This window comes from Balaenoptera ricei, chromosome 18 (assembly GCF_028023285.1).
Source record: "Balaenoptera ricei isolate mBalRic1 chromosome 18, mBalRic1.hap2, whole genome shotgun sequence".
In the NCBI taxonomy this organism is placed as follows: Eukaryota; Metazoa; Chordata; class Mammalia; order Artiodactyla; family Balaenopteridae; genus Balaenoptera; species Balaenoptera ricei.
The window spans coordinates 53,007,688-53,026,473 of record NC_082656.1 but is presented as its reverse complement, the minus strand read 5'-3'; the positions used below and the strand labels follow the sequence as shown (position 1 = coordinate 53,026,473).

General features: G+C 40.5%; 1 protein-coding gene across 5 annotated transcripts in view; it reads left to right on the top strand.

The window, feature by feature from the left end:
• TBC1D4 (TBC1 domain family member 4) overlaps positions 1-18,786 on the top strand; it is a 216,525-nt gene that overhangs the window by 131,437 nt on the left and 66,302 nt on the right. For all 5 annotated transcript variants that reach the window (XM_059903040.1, XM_059903038.1, XM_059903042.1 and 2 more), the window contains exons 2-4: positions 946-1,533; positions 3,070-3,159; positions 6,837-6,941. In XM_059903040.1, coding sequence (XP_059759023.1) covers positions 946-1,533; positions 3,070-3,159; positions 6,837-6,941 — 783 coding nt within the window. The remainder of the gene's footprint in view (positions 1-945; positions 1,534-3,069; positions 3,160-6,836; positions 6,942-18,786) is intronic.

Sequence of the window (18,786 nt, the reverse complement as noted above, 5' to 3'; positions counted from 1 at the left end):
GCTGTGCCATTTTACATTTCTGCACACAGTGTATGAGGGTTCCTGTTGCTCCACATCCTGGTGGGCACTTGGACTTTTTAATTAATTAATTATTTTTTGGCCGCACTGGGTCTTCGTTGCGGTGCGCGGGCTTCTCACTGCGGTGGCTTCTCTTGTTGCGGAGCACGGGCTGTAGGCGCGCTGGCTTCCGTAGTCGTGGCTCGCAGCCTCAGTAGTTGTGGCGCACAGGCTTAGTTGCTCTGCGGCATGTGGGATCTTCCCGGACCAGGGCTCGAACACGTGTCCCCTGCGTTGGCAGGCGGCTTTTTAAGCACTGCGCCACCAGGGAAGCCCCACTTGGACTTTTTGATGTTAGCCATTCTAATAGATAATGAAATAGTATCTTCCTGTGGTCTATATTTGCATTCTCCCTGATGGCTAATGCTGGTGAGGGGTGTCTGGATTTTAACCTCTTCATCCAGAAGGTTAATTTTAGCCTCATTGTTGAAGCTTTGGTTCCTTTCAGCTGAGGCTCATAATAATTTAATTAAATAATTTATTTATCTCAGTCGTGGTTGGTACCTTAGCATGTTACACTTTTTTATATTTAAATTTAATTTTTCACCTTTTGATCCCTTATAATACGTTTTAAAAGTACTCAAAGGTTGTATTATGATGATTTATTAAAGGTTGCTGTGGCCTGTATAGTCTCATGGTTTTGTTTTCAGGAAACGAATACACTTAAAAGTGGAAAGTATGAAAGTGATATAAAATTCCAATCTTATCCTTAAATCACTATGTCCAATAGTGTAATTTAAGTTTATGCTTTATCTTATGTAGGATCTATTACTTTCTGTATTTTATCATTTAGGATGAGCGAGCATTCTGTGATAATAACAGGTCTAGGTAAACATATACGATCTCTAAATATTCAACTAAAGTGAGGATTATTGAATTCTTTTCCAGGTTCCCGATGTTATCAGCAGCATAAGGCAGTTATCGAAAGCTGCCATGAAGGAGGACGCCAAACCCAGCAAAGACAACGAGGACGCCTTTTACAACTCGCAGAAGTTCGAGGTCTTGTACTGTGGCAAGGTGACCGTGATCCACAAGAAGGCCCCGTCCAGCCTCATCGACGACTGCATCGAGAAGTTCAGCCTGCACGAGCGGCAGCGCCTGCGGGTCCAGGGCGAGCCGCGCGCCGCCGATGCCGGCGAGGACCCGGCGGTGTCGGAGGCCCAGGCGCCCGCTTCCCCCGCCGACGTTCTGTCCGAGGAAGGGGATGGCGTCACCGACACCCACCCCGTCTTCCCCGCGGCGCCCAGCCAGCCTGGGCCGTCCAGCTCTCGAGTCTGCTTCCCTGAGCGGATTTTGGAAGATTCTGGCTTTGATGAACAGCAGGAGTTCCGGTCTCGGTGCAGCAGCGTCACCGGTGTCCTGCAAAGGAAAGTTCACGAGAACAGCCAGAAGCCGCAGCCGCGGAGGAGGCACGCCAGCGCGCCCAGCCACGTCCAGCCCTCGGATTCGGAGAAGAACAGAACGATGCTGTTTCAGGTGCTGCCCAGGCCGCGTGCTCTCGGGGTGTTTCCCCATTCTTTGCTAGACGGAAGCAGCCGGGAGGCCAGCTCTTCCCTGGTCCTCGCTCTGCAAGCGTCCAGCCTTTCTGTCATATCCCTTGGGAAGCAGATAAGGCAGGTGGAGAAAGAGAGCAAACAAAGGAAAGTAGTGAAGGGGTGAGAGGCAGACGGGGAATGTAAGAAAAAAGGGAGCAGGGAAGGGAGAGGAAGAGACAGAAGCACTTGCAGAGCATCACGGGAAGTTGGTGGGGAAATAAGAATAGATCGCTCTTAACATCACCAGCATTTACCTTAGGTTAATTCTTAAATAAATGTTGTTTTTTTAAATGACGGCAGAAAGTCAGTCTTATGAAGGGTTTGAAGATGTGAATCTGGGAGCGTGTGAATCTTCATGAAGGAGAAAGTATTTTCTAGAGAGAAAAAAAAAAGTCCAGAGACTCATAGGTGTATTTTCACATGAGAATACACCAATTTACTCTGTCATACAAAAGAGACGGTTAAAGAAACATCATAGGCCTGATAATTTATTAGACCAGTTATTAAAATGATTTGGTGCAAGCTATATTATAGGTGTAAAAGATGATTCTTAATTCTAAAAAATAGTTTTTGAAGTTGTACAGGGTATATAGAAAATGTCCAGTTCCACTTACAAGAACTTAATTCTTAACAATGCCCTGTAGAGATTCTTTAATTAATCCTCAGCTTTGAAGATTAATTTGAGTTTTCCTCAGATTTGAGTTTTCTTGAAAAAAGGAGTAACTGCCCTTTTATTCCATTGCAAAGAGTCCCTGAGAAGGAAGTTGCACAGTGTACCTCGGTAAACAGTCCCAGTGTGTAATATTTGCTTTATCAGAAGTTCATGGTGGTTTTGCTCTGTTTTGTTCTTGATAACTCTAGGCATGTAATTAAAGTGTCTGTAGTCTTTCCTGTGGTGATATGTTAACTGAGTTTCCTCTCTTGTTTGGGCTACTGGATTTGTTCTTTTTCTTAGCTAGCTAGAGTCCATGTTGTTAATTTTTTCTAAATGATTGTTTTTGTTTAAAAATTTTAAAAATTTATCTGCCCAATTGCAAGTATATCTTTCTGTTGATCATTTGTGAGAAAGTATGATTATAAATTATAATTAAATAATTAGTATTTTTAGAAAACAAAGTGTGGAAAGGTTGCATTTTTTTGAAAAGAATAATTTCTAATTTGGAAAAAAAATGGTTTCTTGTAAATTAAGACCAACTTAATTTTCATGATTTCTAGATGAAAGGAAGAAATGTTTTCAGACAGCTGATAATTGGGGTTGTAGATTTGGTTGGATTGGATGTTGACACACATGTGAATATGTATGTCAGGGATAGAGCATTTGAATCTGTATTATTAGTCAAATATTTAACTGTAAAGTAATATGTTAGGTTCTTGATAAGTTAATTGAAATTAATTGGAATATTAATTAATTGGAATTAATTAATTGGAATATTTACTAATTAATTAATTAATTAATTGGAATATTTTTATTTTTAAGGTTGGACGGTTTGAGATTAACCTTATCAGTCCAGACACTAAATCACTTGTGCTTGAGAAGAATTTTAAAGATATCTCTTCTTGTTCCCAGGTATGTATTGAAGTAGATTATAGTATTTGAAGAAACCAATTAAAGCTTGTTTCTAAATTAACAAAATAACTGGGCTTAAACCCCTTAAGATTTTATTCTTTAAAGCATTTCTTAAGTAGATTTATCTTAAACTAAGAGTGTTCATGTGTTTGGGTCCCTGCCAATTAGAAAATCCTGTCCAGGTTCCTCATTATCATAATCTTGTCCTCACTTTCGTCAACCCTGTCTCCTCATAGTGTCACTTCATCAAAGGGATGGAAGGAAGTTTTGCAGTGGTGAGTTCTTTAGAAAATATCTTCACAGTTAGTGTTCCTCAGAATCTTGAGCAGTAGGTCTTGTGGGCATCACTGAGTCATGTTTGCTCTTTATACTGTAGTAGGTAAAAAAAAAGAACTAGTACTTTCAAGTTTATAAATGTAAATGCTAAAGTTTGAAAAGAAGGTTTTGGTATATATCTTTGTCCTTTTACTTATTTTTAATTCTCATATTACGTATTTGAAAGTTTTAAAAATAATCTATACAACTATGTGTGTTCAAGGTCATATTAGGCATAAAGTAGTGTCCTAAGTACCATAGTAATAATTCAGAATATCTATATAATTCTTAGAGCTACCTAAATATACGGCAAACCTAGAAAGAACTGCCGAAGATGTTGGAGTAGAGGGAGTACCTAAAGCTGAATATGGGAAAGTTAAAAATGCAAGGATGGGCTTCCCTGGTGGCGCAGTGGTTGAGAGTCTGCCTGCCAATGCAGGGGACACGGGTTCGAGCCCTGGTCTGGGAAGATCCCACGTGCCGCGGAGCAACTAGGCCCGTGAGCCACAATTACTGAGCCTGCGTGTCTGGAGCCTGTGCTCCGCAACAAGAGAGGCCGCGAGAGTGAGAGGCCCGCGCACCGTGATGAAGAGTGGCCCCCGCTTGCCGCAACTAGAGAAAAGCCCTCGCGTAGAAACAAAGACCCAACACAGCCAAAAATAAATATAAATAAATAAATTTTAAAAAAATGCAAGGATGCCTCTGGGGAGGTCCCTGGAATAGAGAAGCAGTAACTTCTTTCCTAGCAGGTGTACCTTAGGTATACCTTCAGGGCCCTGGATCGAGAAGCAGTAACTTCTTTCCTAGCAGGTGTACCTTAGGTATACCTTCAGGGGCCTGGATCTTGCCAAGGCCCTTTCCTGTATTTTAATGTTGAAAAATAGACTGACTTTTTTTTAAGTTTTAACTTTGGAGTTAGCATTGCCACAGGTATGATATCCCGACATTCTTCCCTTTGAAAATGATAAGCTTTTGTACATCTTGTTAATTACTCTCCTCAGCCTGAGCTGATGTGGTTTCACTTCTAGTATTTTGTTTTAATATTTGTTCTGTTATATGGAGACATAAAATTATATTGTGAACATAAAAATTTTCTACTCTAGTAGTTTAGAGAGGCAGCATCTGACTAGAGGAAGAATATATTGCAAATTTCTAAATTCCTACTTAAAGGACAAAAAATGTGGTAAAAAGATTATTCACTTTAACTAAAAAAAGTATTTATGAAGCATTCTTGTAATTACATGTTTCCTGGGGGTCCCCGCGTGATCATAAGCTCTGTGAGGGCAGGTGTCTTATTCTGTAGGCCAGGGGTCCCCAACCCCCGGGCCGAGGCCTGTTAGGAACTGGGCCGCACAGCAGGAGGTGAGGGCGGGCGAGGGAGTGAAGTTTCATCTGCCGCTCCCCATCGCTCCCCATCGCTCGCATTACCGCCTGAACCATATTTGCCCCCTCCACCCCTGTCCATGGAAAAATTGTCTTCCATGAAACTGGTCCCTGGTGCCAAAAAGGTTGGGGACCGCTGCTCTAGGGCATCAGAGAGTAAGATGTGTTAAGACAGAGCTTGACGCTTAGGTGTTCCATAAATGTTGAATGAATGCTTCTACATGTTGGGCCTTGTGCCAAGTGTTGGGGAGAGAGTGGTGTACAAACCAGCGTACTTCCTGTGCCCCAAAGCAAGAGGAGTCATCTGAAAAGGCCGTGCCTCTCCCGCCCTCGCCCCTCTGCCGGCCTCCCAGAAAGAAAACTAGCAATGCTCGTTGAACATGTAAAGGAAAAAAAACACGAAAAAAAAAAAAAAGAACCAGCCAAACAAAATATATAAATCTGGCAGTTCAAACAAGATTTTTGCTTTTCCTTTTTTTTAAAGCAAGCTTTGTGTTCTAAGAATTCAGAAGAAGAATCAAACAAAAATGTGAGGAAAATTTGTGCAAAGGCCTTTGATCAGAATAATTGTCAGGTTAACTTTCTGCTCTTCACTGAGTGGCCCAACTCCTGTTATTTCTTTCCACAGAATTGTACTGATAGAGGGTGGCCGCATTTGGGAACAGGAGTACTTTTTAACACATGAACACCTACTAATGTTTCTTTCCTCAGAATCGGTAGGACTGTGTCCCTGGCAAGCATGAGGAATAAGGGAATGGTTTTCTTTACTGGAAACATTACCACTGCCCGAAAACTTGCTGAGCTAATGAGCTCCTGTGCAGTTTTCCCATTTAGTACCAAGCTAGTAAAAGATGTTCTTTAATCACGAATGAGTTGTATCAGATGGAATTTAGTTTCACCTCATGGATTGTAACCTCACTCCTCCTTATTGACTTCTTTACTTTTTATCGGAGTTGATTTCCTTTTTCCATAGCCATTGGATAGGTTGAGCTTATTATTACAAGAATAGTGGTTACCGTTTATCAAACATGCCAGGAGCTAAGATATTTCTTAGTTCTAAATCTGAAAATTTTCTTAGAATAGGCGCCATTAATATTATTTTATGATGAGAAATGGAACCTCAGAGATTCTTTTTAGCAACGCAGCACACTATCTCATACCTGGTAGATTGGTTGAACCAAGATTGAAGCACAAATCTGTCTGAATCCAAAGTCTGTTTTCCTTTCTCTGGAATTCAGGTGATTGCAGGACAACTTCAAATTTTTTGTCTTCTTGACTTTTCAAAGTACTGTGCTTTCTGTTAAAATAACAAGGTGCTGTCTACTAATTGGTGTGTATGTATTCAGGGCGATCGAAATTCTCAGATGATTTCAGAATTTTTTATTAAGTGTAGCTGAGGTTATTTAGCCTGTGTTCAGGAAGTACAGATTTGTGAATTTGGATAGTTGATGTCTGCAATAATGTCTTTAATGTATTCATCTTCTAACAGTTGTGGCTCCTTGAATGTCTATCAATAGACAAACATTCTAGTATTTTTACTGCGTGCTTTAGGGAATGGCATGCCATTTAATTCGAGCATTGTCAGTTTTAATGATTCTTAGCCTCATATAAACAAGAACAGGGTTTATAATGAATGATCAGACTGCCCGTTCAAAGATGACCAATAAATTGAAAACTCCATTACTTGCAAACACTGAGTAGCGGTTTTTATTACAAGAGACAGTGGGTCATGCCATCATATTTTTCCTCCTGTGGCCCTGAGTCACAGAGTGTTTGCCAGAAACAAAAAAAAATCTGAGCTGGTCTCACCCTTTATATTATGTATCAAAAGACCACCGAATAAGTTTGCTCTGGCATTATGTCCCCTGTCACAGTGCTGTGAAGGAGAAATTCATGGAAGTGTGAAAGCACAGAACTATTTCTATAGTGTTGGTTAAAAGGACATAATCCCATAAACACTGCCCTTCTTCCTTCTCTAGGGTATAAAGCATGTTGATCACTTTGGCTTTATCTGTCGGGAGTTGCCGGAGCCCGGGCTGAGCCAGTATATCTGTTACGTGTTCCAGTGTGCCAGCGAATCTCTGGTAAGTGGGGTGACTGCTGTCCACGGGCTCCTGCCCACACCTCCGGCTGATGGGAGGCTCGTCTCTGATGAACCCAAGCCTCACAGAACGGCCATCCGTCGAAAAAGAAGAGCGCACCTAGAAATAGGTTTCTGCCCTTTGAAACAGCACAACAGAAAAACAAAAGCAACTTGTCCTGGTAATTTTTAAGCCTAGGTGATTTTCTTGAGTTTAACAAATCCGGAAATATTACCAGGAGTATTTTTAAAAGGTAGGAAAAGCCTAATAATAAAAGAGCTGTTACTCTTTCCATTGCTCATGGAAGAAGATAGGGAAGACCTCTTATTCTCTCAACTGCTATAACATCTCAGAGTAGATAATGCTTATTTCATCAGGGTAGAGAACGACTTTGTTTTTTCCTTTTTATTTCATCAACCCCTGTCCTCATTTTAAAAATACTTTCTTTATGGTCGCATTTTAGCCTTCAATTTCTTTCTTTGGAATTTGGAAGTCAATTTCACTTTGCAGCACTCCTACTCCCTCCCCACCGACCCTTAAATGGGAGCAGTTAGGGTTTAAGGAGAAATATGTAAGGCAAAGTTGGAAATAGTTCTGAGTGACTAAAAATATGTTGATGTTTTCCCCTAAAATGTTTTACATATTCTTCCACTTGTGTTATCTCTCCTAACCATTTTAACACAAACCTTTAGATATATACATTACCATTCTTTGAAGCAGAGCATTTCCTCAGACATAAAATCCTCCTACAATGATTTTCCCCAGGGAAACACACACCACTTAGACATACACAGAATAAGCCAGGCAGCATTCTCCTAATTTTCTGGATGCATGTTGCCTTCCTTCGTGGTAACTCTTGCCTTCCACATTCCCAGTGGACACTGAGTTGAGGAATAATGAAGAAATAATGAAGAAATGGGAATGAATTGGTACAAAGACACTTTCTGACTAGGGAATATAGCACTCCATCACTAAGTTTCTTACTCAAGAGAGATCCATTTGAGTTTTGTTCTCACTCTAGGTAGTTAGCCATACCAATGAAAAATCCACATGTTGATATCCAGGTGACCACTGTATTATAGGTTCAGTTCAGGGCTCGGGATAGAAGTTTGAGAGTTGTTATGTAAAGAGTAGTTGAAGGCATGGGGCTGGATGAGCACCCAGGGGGAAGGAAAAGAGAGAAGGCCAAAGAGAACCAAGGACACAACCCTGGAAAATGCCAACCAAGTAAGAGTTGGGTAGAAAATGAGAATGTCAGGTAATCTTGCCCCACTCCTCACGCATCCCCTGCCCAGCTCTCCCCTCCTCCCTCCCTCCTCTGTCCCTCCTCCTGTCTAAGGCTGATTCTTCCACCACGTTGCAGATCCTTGCTCTCCGACGTTTGCAAAACCTGTTGTATATCCCGTATTTTATTGTTTGGGCAGTTCCATTTACGCAACTTTCCCCTTTAGAAACCATAATGCATTCTCCTGCACCATCGAGATTCACTTGTTCACCAAATCCTATAAAGTCAAAAGTAGAAATGTCCCTTATATCCATCTCTCTTCCTTTTCCTCTCTGTCTGGAATTAAGTCTGGGCGTTCATCTCCTTTACTAAGACTATTGCATTAGTGTCCTAACTAGTCTCCCTGCCACTGGTTTAATCTGTCATCTATCCACTTACTACCTTATGCTATATATATATATTTTTTCTCACAAAATTCTCTCACTAGGGGCCAGTTTATGCCTCCTTATTAACGGACAAAATCTAGATTGTCTAGTGTGGCAGAAGGGCCTTCCTCATTCTTCTCAGCGCTCACCAGAAAGCTTGCCCTTTCATGACTGTGTCCTCACACGTGCTATTCCGTGTCCTCAGCTGTCTCTAGGCCAGACTGCAGAAGCTGCTCTGATGACTGGTGTGATGTTGCTTTTATTTGGCTTGCTACTGAAGCAACAGATGGTTCGTGCACAGGACACATGAGATGAAGGAAATACCTGAGAGGCGGGGCTCACAGAAATGCCTCTGAAGTTCTGAGGTCACTGTTGGCTGCATGGAGTAAGGGGTCTGCCAGTCAGGGGAGGCCAGAGCCAGGGCTTGCTGCGTTCATACGGTCAGGTGGGGAATGTGATCGGGCCAGCCTCAAGGGTCCACCTGGCTGCTATACAAAGAGATTGTGTATGTCTCTATCTGTTTTCGTATTCTCTTTCCGGCTGCTTCATTGGATGGGAAGCAGGCCTGGCTTTGCTTTGCTGTGACTTTAATCCCCTTCCCCTTCTTTGCTACTGTGTATTTTGTAGGATCCTGTTAATAGATCACCTCCTAGGGAAGCCTTTTCTAACACCCTTTCTCAGGAATTGAGTCCTTTGGTTGTTTTGTTGTCAGTGCTCTCAGCACATCTTATTCATAGATCTCCAACAGTTCCTACAAATCCCTTATCTTATTTATTTATTTATTTATTTAAAAAAAATGTATTTATTTATGGCTGTGTTGGGTCTTAGTTTCTGTGCGAGGACTTTCTCTAGTTGTGGCAAGCGGGGGCCGCTCTTCATCGCGGTGCGCGGGCCTCTCACTATCGCGGCCTCTCTTGTTGCGGAGCACAGGCTCCAGACGCGCAGGCTCAGTAGTTGTGGCTCACGGGCCCAGCTGCTCTGCGGCGTGTGGGATCCTCCCAGACCAGGGCTCGAACCCGTGTCCCCTGCATTAACAGGCAGATTCTCAACCACTGCACCACCAGGGAAGCCCTATCTTATTTATTTGTTCACATAATTTTCTACTCCACTGGATTGTGAATCCTACAAGTTTAGGACCGTCCTTATTGTTGTTGTATCCACCAGTAGTTTCTAGGATAGCAGGGCTTGCTTGTTAAGTGTATTTTTTTTTTTTTTTTTTTTAATGTCTGAAACATTTATATTAACATATTTCCATACAAATAACCCAATGAAAGTTTAGTATTAGTTGTTTTGTTTGTTTTTTTATACTGCAGGTTCTTATTAGGCATCAGTTTTATACACATCAGTGTATACATGTCAATCCCAATCGCCCAATTCAGCACACCACCATCCCCACCCCACCGCAGTTTTCCCCCCTTGGTGTCCATATGTCCATTCTCTACATCTGTGTCTCAACTTCTGCCCTGCAAACTGGCTCATCTGTACCATTTTTCTAGGTTCTGCATACATGCATTAATATACGATATTTGTTTTTCTCTTTCTGACTTACTTCACTCTGTATGACAGTCTCTAGATCCATCCACGTCTCAACAAATGACTCAATTTCGTTCCTTTTTATGGCTGAGTAATATTCCATTGTATATATGTACCACATCTTCTTTATCCATTCGTCTGTTGATGGGCATTTAGGTTGCTTCCATGACCTGGCTATTGTAAATAGTGCTGCAATGAACATTCGGGTGCATGTGTCTTTTTGAATTACGGTTTTCTCTGGGTATATGCCCAGTAGTGGGATTGCTGGGTCATATGGTAATTCTATTTTTAGTTTTTTAAGGAACCTCCATATTGTTCTCCATAGTGGCTGTATCAATTTACATTCCCACCAACAGTGCAAGAGGGTTCCCTTTTCACCACACCCTCTCCAGCATTTGTTGTTTGTAGATTTTCTGATGATGCCCATTCTAACAGGAGTGAGGTGATACCTCATTGTAGTTTTGATTTGCATTTCTCTAATAATTAGTGATGTTGAGCATCTTTTCATGTGCTTCGTGGCCATCTGTATGTCTTCTTTGGAGAAATGTCTATTTAGGTCTTCTGCCCATTTTTGGATTGGGGTGTTTGTTTCTTTGATATTGAGCTGAATGAGCTGTTTATATATTTTGGAGATTAATCCTTTGTCCGTTGATTCATTTGCAAATATTTTCTCCCATTCTGAGGGTTGTCTTTTCATCTTGTTTATGGTTTCCTTTGCTGTGCAAAAGCTTTGAAGTTTCATTAGGTCCCACTTGTTTATTTTTGTTTTTATTTCCATTACTCTAGGAGGTGGATCAAAAAAGATCTTGCTGTGATTTATGTCAAAGAGTGTTCTTCCTATGTTTTCCTCTAAGAGTTTTATAGTGTCCAGTCTTATATTTAGGTCTCTAATCCATTTTGAATTTATTTTTGTGTATGGTGTTAGGGAGTATTCTAATTTCATTCTTTTACATGTAGCTGTCCAGTTTTCCCAGCACCACTTATTGAAGAGACTGTCTTTTCTCCATTGTATATCTTTGCCTCCTTTGTCATAGATTAGTTGACCATAGGTGCGTGGGTTAATGTCTGGGCTTTCTATCTTGTTCCATTGATCTGTGTTTCTGTTTTTGTGCCAGTACCATATTGTCTTGATTACTGTAGCTTTGTAGTATAGTCTGAAGTCAGGGAGTCTGATTCCTCCAGCTCCATTTTTTTGCCTCAAGACTGCTTTGCCTATTCGGGGTCTTTTGTGTCTCCATACAAATTTTAAGATGATTTGTTCTAGCTCCGTAAAAAATGCCATTGGTAATTTGATAGGGATTGCATTGAATCTGTAGATTGCTTTGGGTAGTATACTCATTTTCACAATGTTGATTCTTCCAATCCAAGAACATGGTATATCTCTCCATCTGTTGGTATCATCTTTAATTTCTTTCATCAGTGTCTTATAGTTTTCTGCATACAGGTCTTTTGTCTCCCTAGGTAGGTTTATTCCTAGGTATTTTATTCTTTTTGTTGCAATGGTAAATGGGAGTGTTTCCATAATTTCTCTTTCAGATTTTTCATCATTAGTGTATAGGAATGCAAGAGATTTCTGTGCATTAATTTTGTATCCTGCAACTTTACCATATTCATTAATTAGCTCTAGCAGTTTTCTGGTGGCAGTTTTAGGATTCTCTATGTATAGTATCATGTCATCCGCAAACAGTGACAGTTTTACTTCTTCTTTTCCAATTTGTATTCCTTTTATTTCTTTTTCTTCTCTGATTGCCGTGGCTAGGACTTCCAAAACTATGTTGAATAATAGTGGTGAGAGTGGACATCCTTGTCTCGTTCCTGATCTTAGAGGAAATGCTTTCAGTTTTTCACCATTGAGAATGATGTTTGCTGTGGGTTTGTCATATATGGCCTTTATTATGTTGAGGTAGGTTCCCTCTATGCCCACTTTCTGGAGAGTTTTTATCAGAAATGGGTGTTGAATTTTGTCAAAAGCTTTTTCTGCATCTATTGAGATGATCATATGGTTTTTATTCTTCAATTTGTTAATATGGTGTATCACATTGATTGATTTGCGTATATTGAAGAATCCTTGCATCCCTGGGATAAATCCCACTTGATCGTGGTGTATGATCCTTTTAATGTGTTGTTGGATTCTGTTTGCTAGTATTTTGTTGAGGATTTTTGCATCTATATTCATCAGTGATATTGGTCTGTAATTTTCTTTTTTTGTAGTGTCTTTGTCTGGTTTTGGTATCAGGGTGATGGTGGCCTCATAGAATGAGTTTGGGAGTGTTCCTTCCTCTGCAATTTTTTGGAAGAGTTTGAGAAGGATGGGTGTTAGCTCTTCTCTAAATGTTTGATAGAATTCACCTGTGAAGCCATCTGGTCCTGGACTTTTGTTTGTTGGAAGATTTTTAATCACAGTTTCAATTTCATTACTTGTGATTGGTCTGTTCATATTTTCTATTTCTTCCTGGTTCAGTCTTGGAAGGTTATACCTTTCTAAGAATTTGTCCATTTCTTCCAGGTTGTCCATTTTATTGGCATAAAGTTGCTTGTAGTAGTCTCTTAGGATGCTTTGTATTTCTGCAGTGTCTGTTGTAACTTCTCCTTTTTCATTTCTGATTTTATTGATTTGAGTCCTCTCCCTCTTTTTCTTGATGAGTCTGGCTAATGGCTTATCAATTTTGTTTATCTTCTCAAAGAACCAACTTTTAGTTTTATTGATCTTTGCTATTGTTTTCTTTGTTTCTATTTCATTTATTTCTGCTCTGATCTTTATGATTTCTTTCCTTCTGCTAACTTTGGGTTTTGTTTGTTCTTCTTTCTCTAGTTTCTTTAGGTGTAAGGTTAGATTGTTTACTTGAGCTTTTTCTTGTTTCTTTAGGTAGGCTTGTATAGCTATAAACTTCCCTCTTAGAACTGCTTTTGCTGCATCCCATAGGTTTTGGGTCGTCGTGTTTTCATTGTCATTTGTCTCTAGGTATTTTTTGATTTCCTCTTTGATTTCTTCAGTGATCTCTTGGTTATTTAGTAACGTATTGTTTAGCCTCCATGTGTTTGTCCTTTTTACGTTTTTTTCCCTGTAATTCATTTCTAATCTCATAGCGTTGTGGTCAGAAAAGATGCTTGATATGATTTCAATTTTCTTAAATTTACTGAGGCTTGATTTGTGACCCAAGATGTGATCTATCTTGGAGAATGTTCCGTGCGCACTTGAGAAGAACGTGTAATCTGCTGTTTTTGGATGGAATGTCCGATATATATCAATTAAATCTATCTGGTCTATTGTGTCATTTAAAGCTTCTGTTTCCTTATTTATTTTCATTTTGGATGATCTGTCCATTGGTGTAAGTGAGGTGTTAAAGTCCCCCACTATTATTGTGTTACTGTCGATTTCCTCTTTTATAGCTGTTAGCAGTTGCCTTATGTATTGAGGTGCTCCTATGTTGGGTGCATATATATTTATAATTGTTATATCTTCTTCTTGGATTGATCCCTGGATCATTATGTAGTGTCCTTCCTTGTCTCTTTTAACATTCTTTATTTTAAAGTCTATTTTATCTGGTATGAGTATAGCTACTCCAGCTTTCTTTTGATTTCCATTTGCATGGAATATCTTTTTCCATCCCCTCACTTTCAGTCTGTATGTGTCCCTAGGTCTAAAGTGGGTCTCTTGTAGACAGCATATATATGGGTCTTGTTTTTGTATCCATTCAGCCAGTCTATGTCTTTTGGTTGGGGCATTTAATCCATTCACGTTTAAGGTAATAATCGTTATGTATGTTCCTATGACCATTTTCTTAATTGTTTTGGGTTTGTTTTTGTAGGTCCTTTTCTTCTCTTGTGTTTCCCACTTAGAGAAGTTCCTTTAGCATTTGTTGTAGAGCTGGTTTGGTGGTGCTGAATTCTCTTAGCTTTTGCTTGTCTGTAAAGCTTTTGATTTCTCCATCAAATCTAAATGAGATCCTTGCCGGGTAGAGTAATCTTGGTTGTAGGTTCTTCCCTTTCATCACTTTAAGTATATCATGCCACTCCCTTCTGGCTTGCAGAGTTTCTGCTGAGAAATCAGCTGTTAACCTTATGGGAGTTCCCTTGTATGTTATTTGTCGTTTTTCCCTTGCTGCTTTCAATAATTTTTCTTTGTCTTTAATTTTTGCCACTTTGATTACTATGTGTCTCGGCGTGTTTCTCCTTGGGTTTATCCTGTATGGGACTCTCTGCGCTTCCTGGACTTGGGTGGCTATTTCCTTTCCCAGGTTAGGGAAGTTTTCGACTATAATCTCTTCAAATATTTTCTCTGGTCCTTTCTCTCTCTCTTCTCCTTCTGGGACCCCTATAATGCGAATGTTGTTGCGTTTAATGTTGTCCCAGAGGTCTCTTAGGCTGTCTTCATTTCTTTTCATTCTTTTTTCTTTAGTCTGTTCTGCAGCAGTGAATTCCATCATTCTGTCTTCCAGGTCACTTATCCGTTCTTCTGCCTCAGTTATTCTGCTATTGATTCCTTCTAGTGTAGTTTTCATTTCAGTTATTGTATTGGTCATCTCTGTTTGTTTGTTCTTTAATTCTTCTAGGTCTTTGTTAATCATTTCTTGCATCTTCTCAATCTTTGCCTCCATTCTTATTCCAAGGTCCTGGATCATCTTCACTATCATTATTCTGAATTCTTTTTCTGGAAGGTTGCCTATCTCCACTTCATTTAGTTGTTTTTCTGGGGTTTTTTCTTGTTCCTTCATCTGGTACATAGCCCTCTGCCTTTTCATCTTCTCTATCTTTCTGTAACTGTGGTTTTTGGTCCACAGGTTGCAGGATTATAGTTTTTCTTGCTTCTGTTGTCTGCCCTCTGGTGGTTGAGGCTATCTAAGAGGCTTGATGGGAGGCTCTGGTGGTGGGTAGAGCTGACTGTTGCTGTGGCGGTCAGAGCTCAGTAAAACCTTAATCCACTTGACTGTTGATGGGTGGGGCTGGGTTCCCTCCCTGTTGTTGTGGCGGTCAGAGCTCAGTAAAACCTTAATCCACTTCACTGTTGATGGGTGGGGTTGGGTTCCCTCCCTGTTGGCTGTTTTGCCTGAGGCAACCCAACACTGGAGCCTACCCGTGCTCTTTGGTGGGGTTAATGGCAGACTCTGGGAGGGCTCACGCCAAGGAGAACTTCCCAGAACCTCTGCTGCCAGTGTCCTTATCCCCACGGTGAAACAGAGCCACCACTCGCCTCTGCAGGAGACCCCCCAACACCAGCAGGTAGGTCTGGTTCAGTCTCCCCCAGGCTCACTGCTCCTTCCCCTGGGTCCTGATGCACACATTACTTTGTGTGTGCCCTCCAAGAGTGGGATCTCTGTTTCCCCCAGTCCCGTCAAAGTCCTGCAATCCAATTCCCACTAGGCTTCAAAGTCTGATTCTCTAGGAATTCCTCCTCCCGTTGCCTGACCCCCAGGTTGGGAAGCCTGACGTGGGGCTCAGAACCTTTACTCCGGTGGGTGGACTTCTGAGGTATAAGTGTTCGCCAGTCTGTGAGTCACCCACCCAGCAGTTATGGGGTTTGATTTTACTCTGATTGCGCCCCTCCTACCGTCTCACTGTGGCTTCTCCTCTGTCCTTGGACGTGGGGTATCCTCCTTGGTGAAGTCCAGGGTCTTCCTGTCAATGATTGTCCAGCAGCCAGTTGTGATTCTGGTGCTCTCGCAAGAGGGAGTGACAGCACGTCCTTCTACTCCGCCATCTTGGTTAATCTCTCGTTAAGTGTATTTTGAGTGATGCAGTGTGTTACTCTGAACTTCAGGCAGTCATTTTCTAGGTGCTGGTTAATCTCTGATTACTGGATAACCGACACCAAGAGGAAAACTGTAAAACCTTCTGATTTCCAATCTCTTTTAAAAGTTATGTTTTGTTTGTATTTTTTAGTATTTTCATTTTACCCTCATGCGTGTAGAATGAGTTTTCGAAACGGAGTCAGAGTAGAAAGTCTGGGAACACGCTGCATGTTTCCACCTTAAGAAGCTCTGTGACTAAGGCAACAGACTAGACTGGCTGAGAATGTCTTCATATTACATTGAAGCTGCCTGAGAATCTTATCTTGGCATCATTAGTCTTAAGAATGGGCCTATGATGGAATCTTTGAAATCCTGTTTACTTTTATCTGTAAGCACCTTAAATGAATGGTGAGGCATCAGAACTGCAAGATAGAGGAAAAATTAAATGTACATTTCCTGTATAAAGGAGGGTGGCTCAAGCAGCTGACAGAGTAAAACAAACAGTCAAATATTACAGGTCTAAGCAGTATTATGATTGATGTGGCTTGGCTGTTGTGAAAGACAGAATATTGCAAAACCACGCATGCTGACTTATCTTCTCTGAGTACAAAGAATATACAACTAGCATTTTCTGTTGCTTCTTTGTAGCAATTGCTATGAATTGATAAACAGTATAGAATAGAGTTCTGATGGGCCTTGGAGGGTTACACTGCAAGTTTAGATGCTCTGTGCTCCTCCCTCCCTCCCTCCCTTCCTTCCTTCTTCCTTCCTTCCCTCTTTTGTAAAATATCCCAAGGCAGGTGGTTTAAACTTGTTTAACCAACCCTTGAGATTTCTGGAACATATAATTTCTGCTTTCTCCAAAAGTGGTTTAAAAGGTGTGAAAAAAAATGGAAGTGACTACTATTCATAGACAAAGTAGAACTCCACAGATCCACAGGTGCACACAACAGTATCCAGGGAAAGTATAACCAACAAAACAAGTCAAAACAAAAACCCCAAAAACCCAGGGTACCGAGACCCAGGATTTGTATGGGGTTAAGAGTGTAGAGTTTTCCAGAGAATTAGACTAGGTAATCTTTTTTTTTTTTTTTAACATCTTTATTGGAGTATAATTGCTTTACAATGGTGTGTTAGTTTCTGCTGTATAACAAAGTGAATCAGCTATACATATACATATATCCCCATATCCGCTCCCTCTTGCGTCTCCCTCCCGCCCTCCCTATCCCACCCCTCTAGGTGGTCACAAAGCACCGAGCTGATCTCCCTGTGCTATGTGGCTGCTTCCCACTAACTATCTATTTTACATCTAGTAGTGTATATATGTCCATGCCACTCTCTCACTTTGTCCCAGCTTACCCTTCCCCCTCTCCATCCTTACACATTCTGTAATTCTTATTCTAAAACACTATAAAACACCTAAGTTTGGTATGTAAATGTTTATGAGCGTTATCTTCATTATGGATTTTCACCTTAATGTCACAAATTGGCTTTCTTTGTTCCGTCTCATAATTTTCTCTGGAAATTTAATTTTGCCTGATGGTCACACTAAGAATACTTTCTTTTTGGTTCTGTATGATTGATTTATCTTTAACCATTCCTTTACTTTTAACCTTTTAACACTGCCTAGGATTTTTTTGTTGTTGCTGTATCTAAACTAAAACAATTAAGTTATTCATAGTGTGCTAATTTAACTTTTAGTTGCTCTGATTCCATATGAGAATTTATAGGCCATCTGGAAAAAGTGGTAGATTAAAAAAAAGTAAAACATTTAAAATTTTAGAAGTCGAATAAAGTTTTTAGTAATATTTATGGCTAGGAGAAATTGGTAGCCACATTTCAGTCACCATTGAAATGATCTCTTGTTTCATATAGAAATAGATAAGAAAATATGAAAGTTCAGTATATCCATTGGGGACCTTTTGCAACACAGTATTACCAAATAGCAAATAATAAACCTACATGAAAGCTAAGCAGATGACTGACCCCTTCAGTGCCTTAAATAAATGAGAAACAAGAAAACAGAAATAAACATCTGCATAAGTGATTGAAATTGCTTTTGAATACATAACAAGGCAAATGAAATGAAAATGCAAAGGCATTAAAACATGTAGTGCTTTTATTTTAAAGAATTAGAAATCTTTGTTTTTAATTATGGTATAAAAGAACAGATTGTGAATAATTCATTTTTTCTACATGGAATGCTGTGAAATTACTTATAAGCCTTTTAAAAAGTTGGTTATATAGTAAAACATAACTGAATGATGACTGGCTGCTTGGTGCTTGAACTGTCCTTTTAGTAATATCAGATAAATAAAGATTCTTTTTATTCCAGGTTCTTCATGCATTCAAATGCAGAAGTAGATTGAATGCTTTAAATGGTAGCTTTTTCTTAAACCAGGACATAGGGGAAGGGGATAAAGAGTCTTTTTATTTTTTAAATTTTGAAAAATTTATTTATTTTATTTATTTATTTTTGGCTGCATTGGGTCTTTGTTGCTGTGCGCAGGCTTTCTCTAGCTGCGGTGAGCGGGGGCTACTCTTCGTTGCGGTGCGCGGGCTTCTCATTGCGGTGGCTTCTCTTGTTGCGGAGCACGGGCTCTAGGAGTGCGGGCTTCAGTAGTTGTAGCACACAGGCTCAGTAGTCGTGGCTTGCGGGCTCTAGAGCGCAGGCCCAGTAGTTGTGGCGCACGGGCTTAGTTGCTCCGCGGCATGTGGGATCTTCTGGGAAGAGGGCTCGAACCCATGTCCCCTGCATTGGCAGGCGGATTCTTAACCACTGTGCCACCAGGGAAGCCCTAAAGAGTCTTTTTAAAAAATGGTTTATGTGTGTGAGGGTTCTTTTTCCTCCACATCCTCTCCAACACTTGTTATTTCTTGTCTTTTTGGTAATAACCATTCTAACACGTGTGAGGTGACATCTCCCTGTGGTTTTG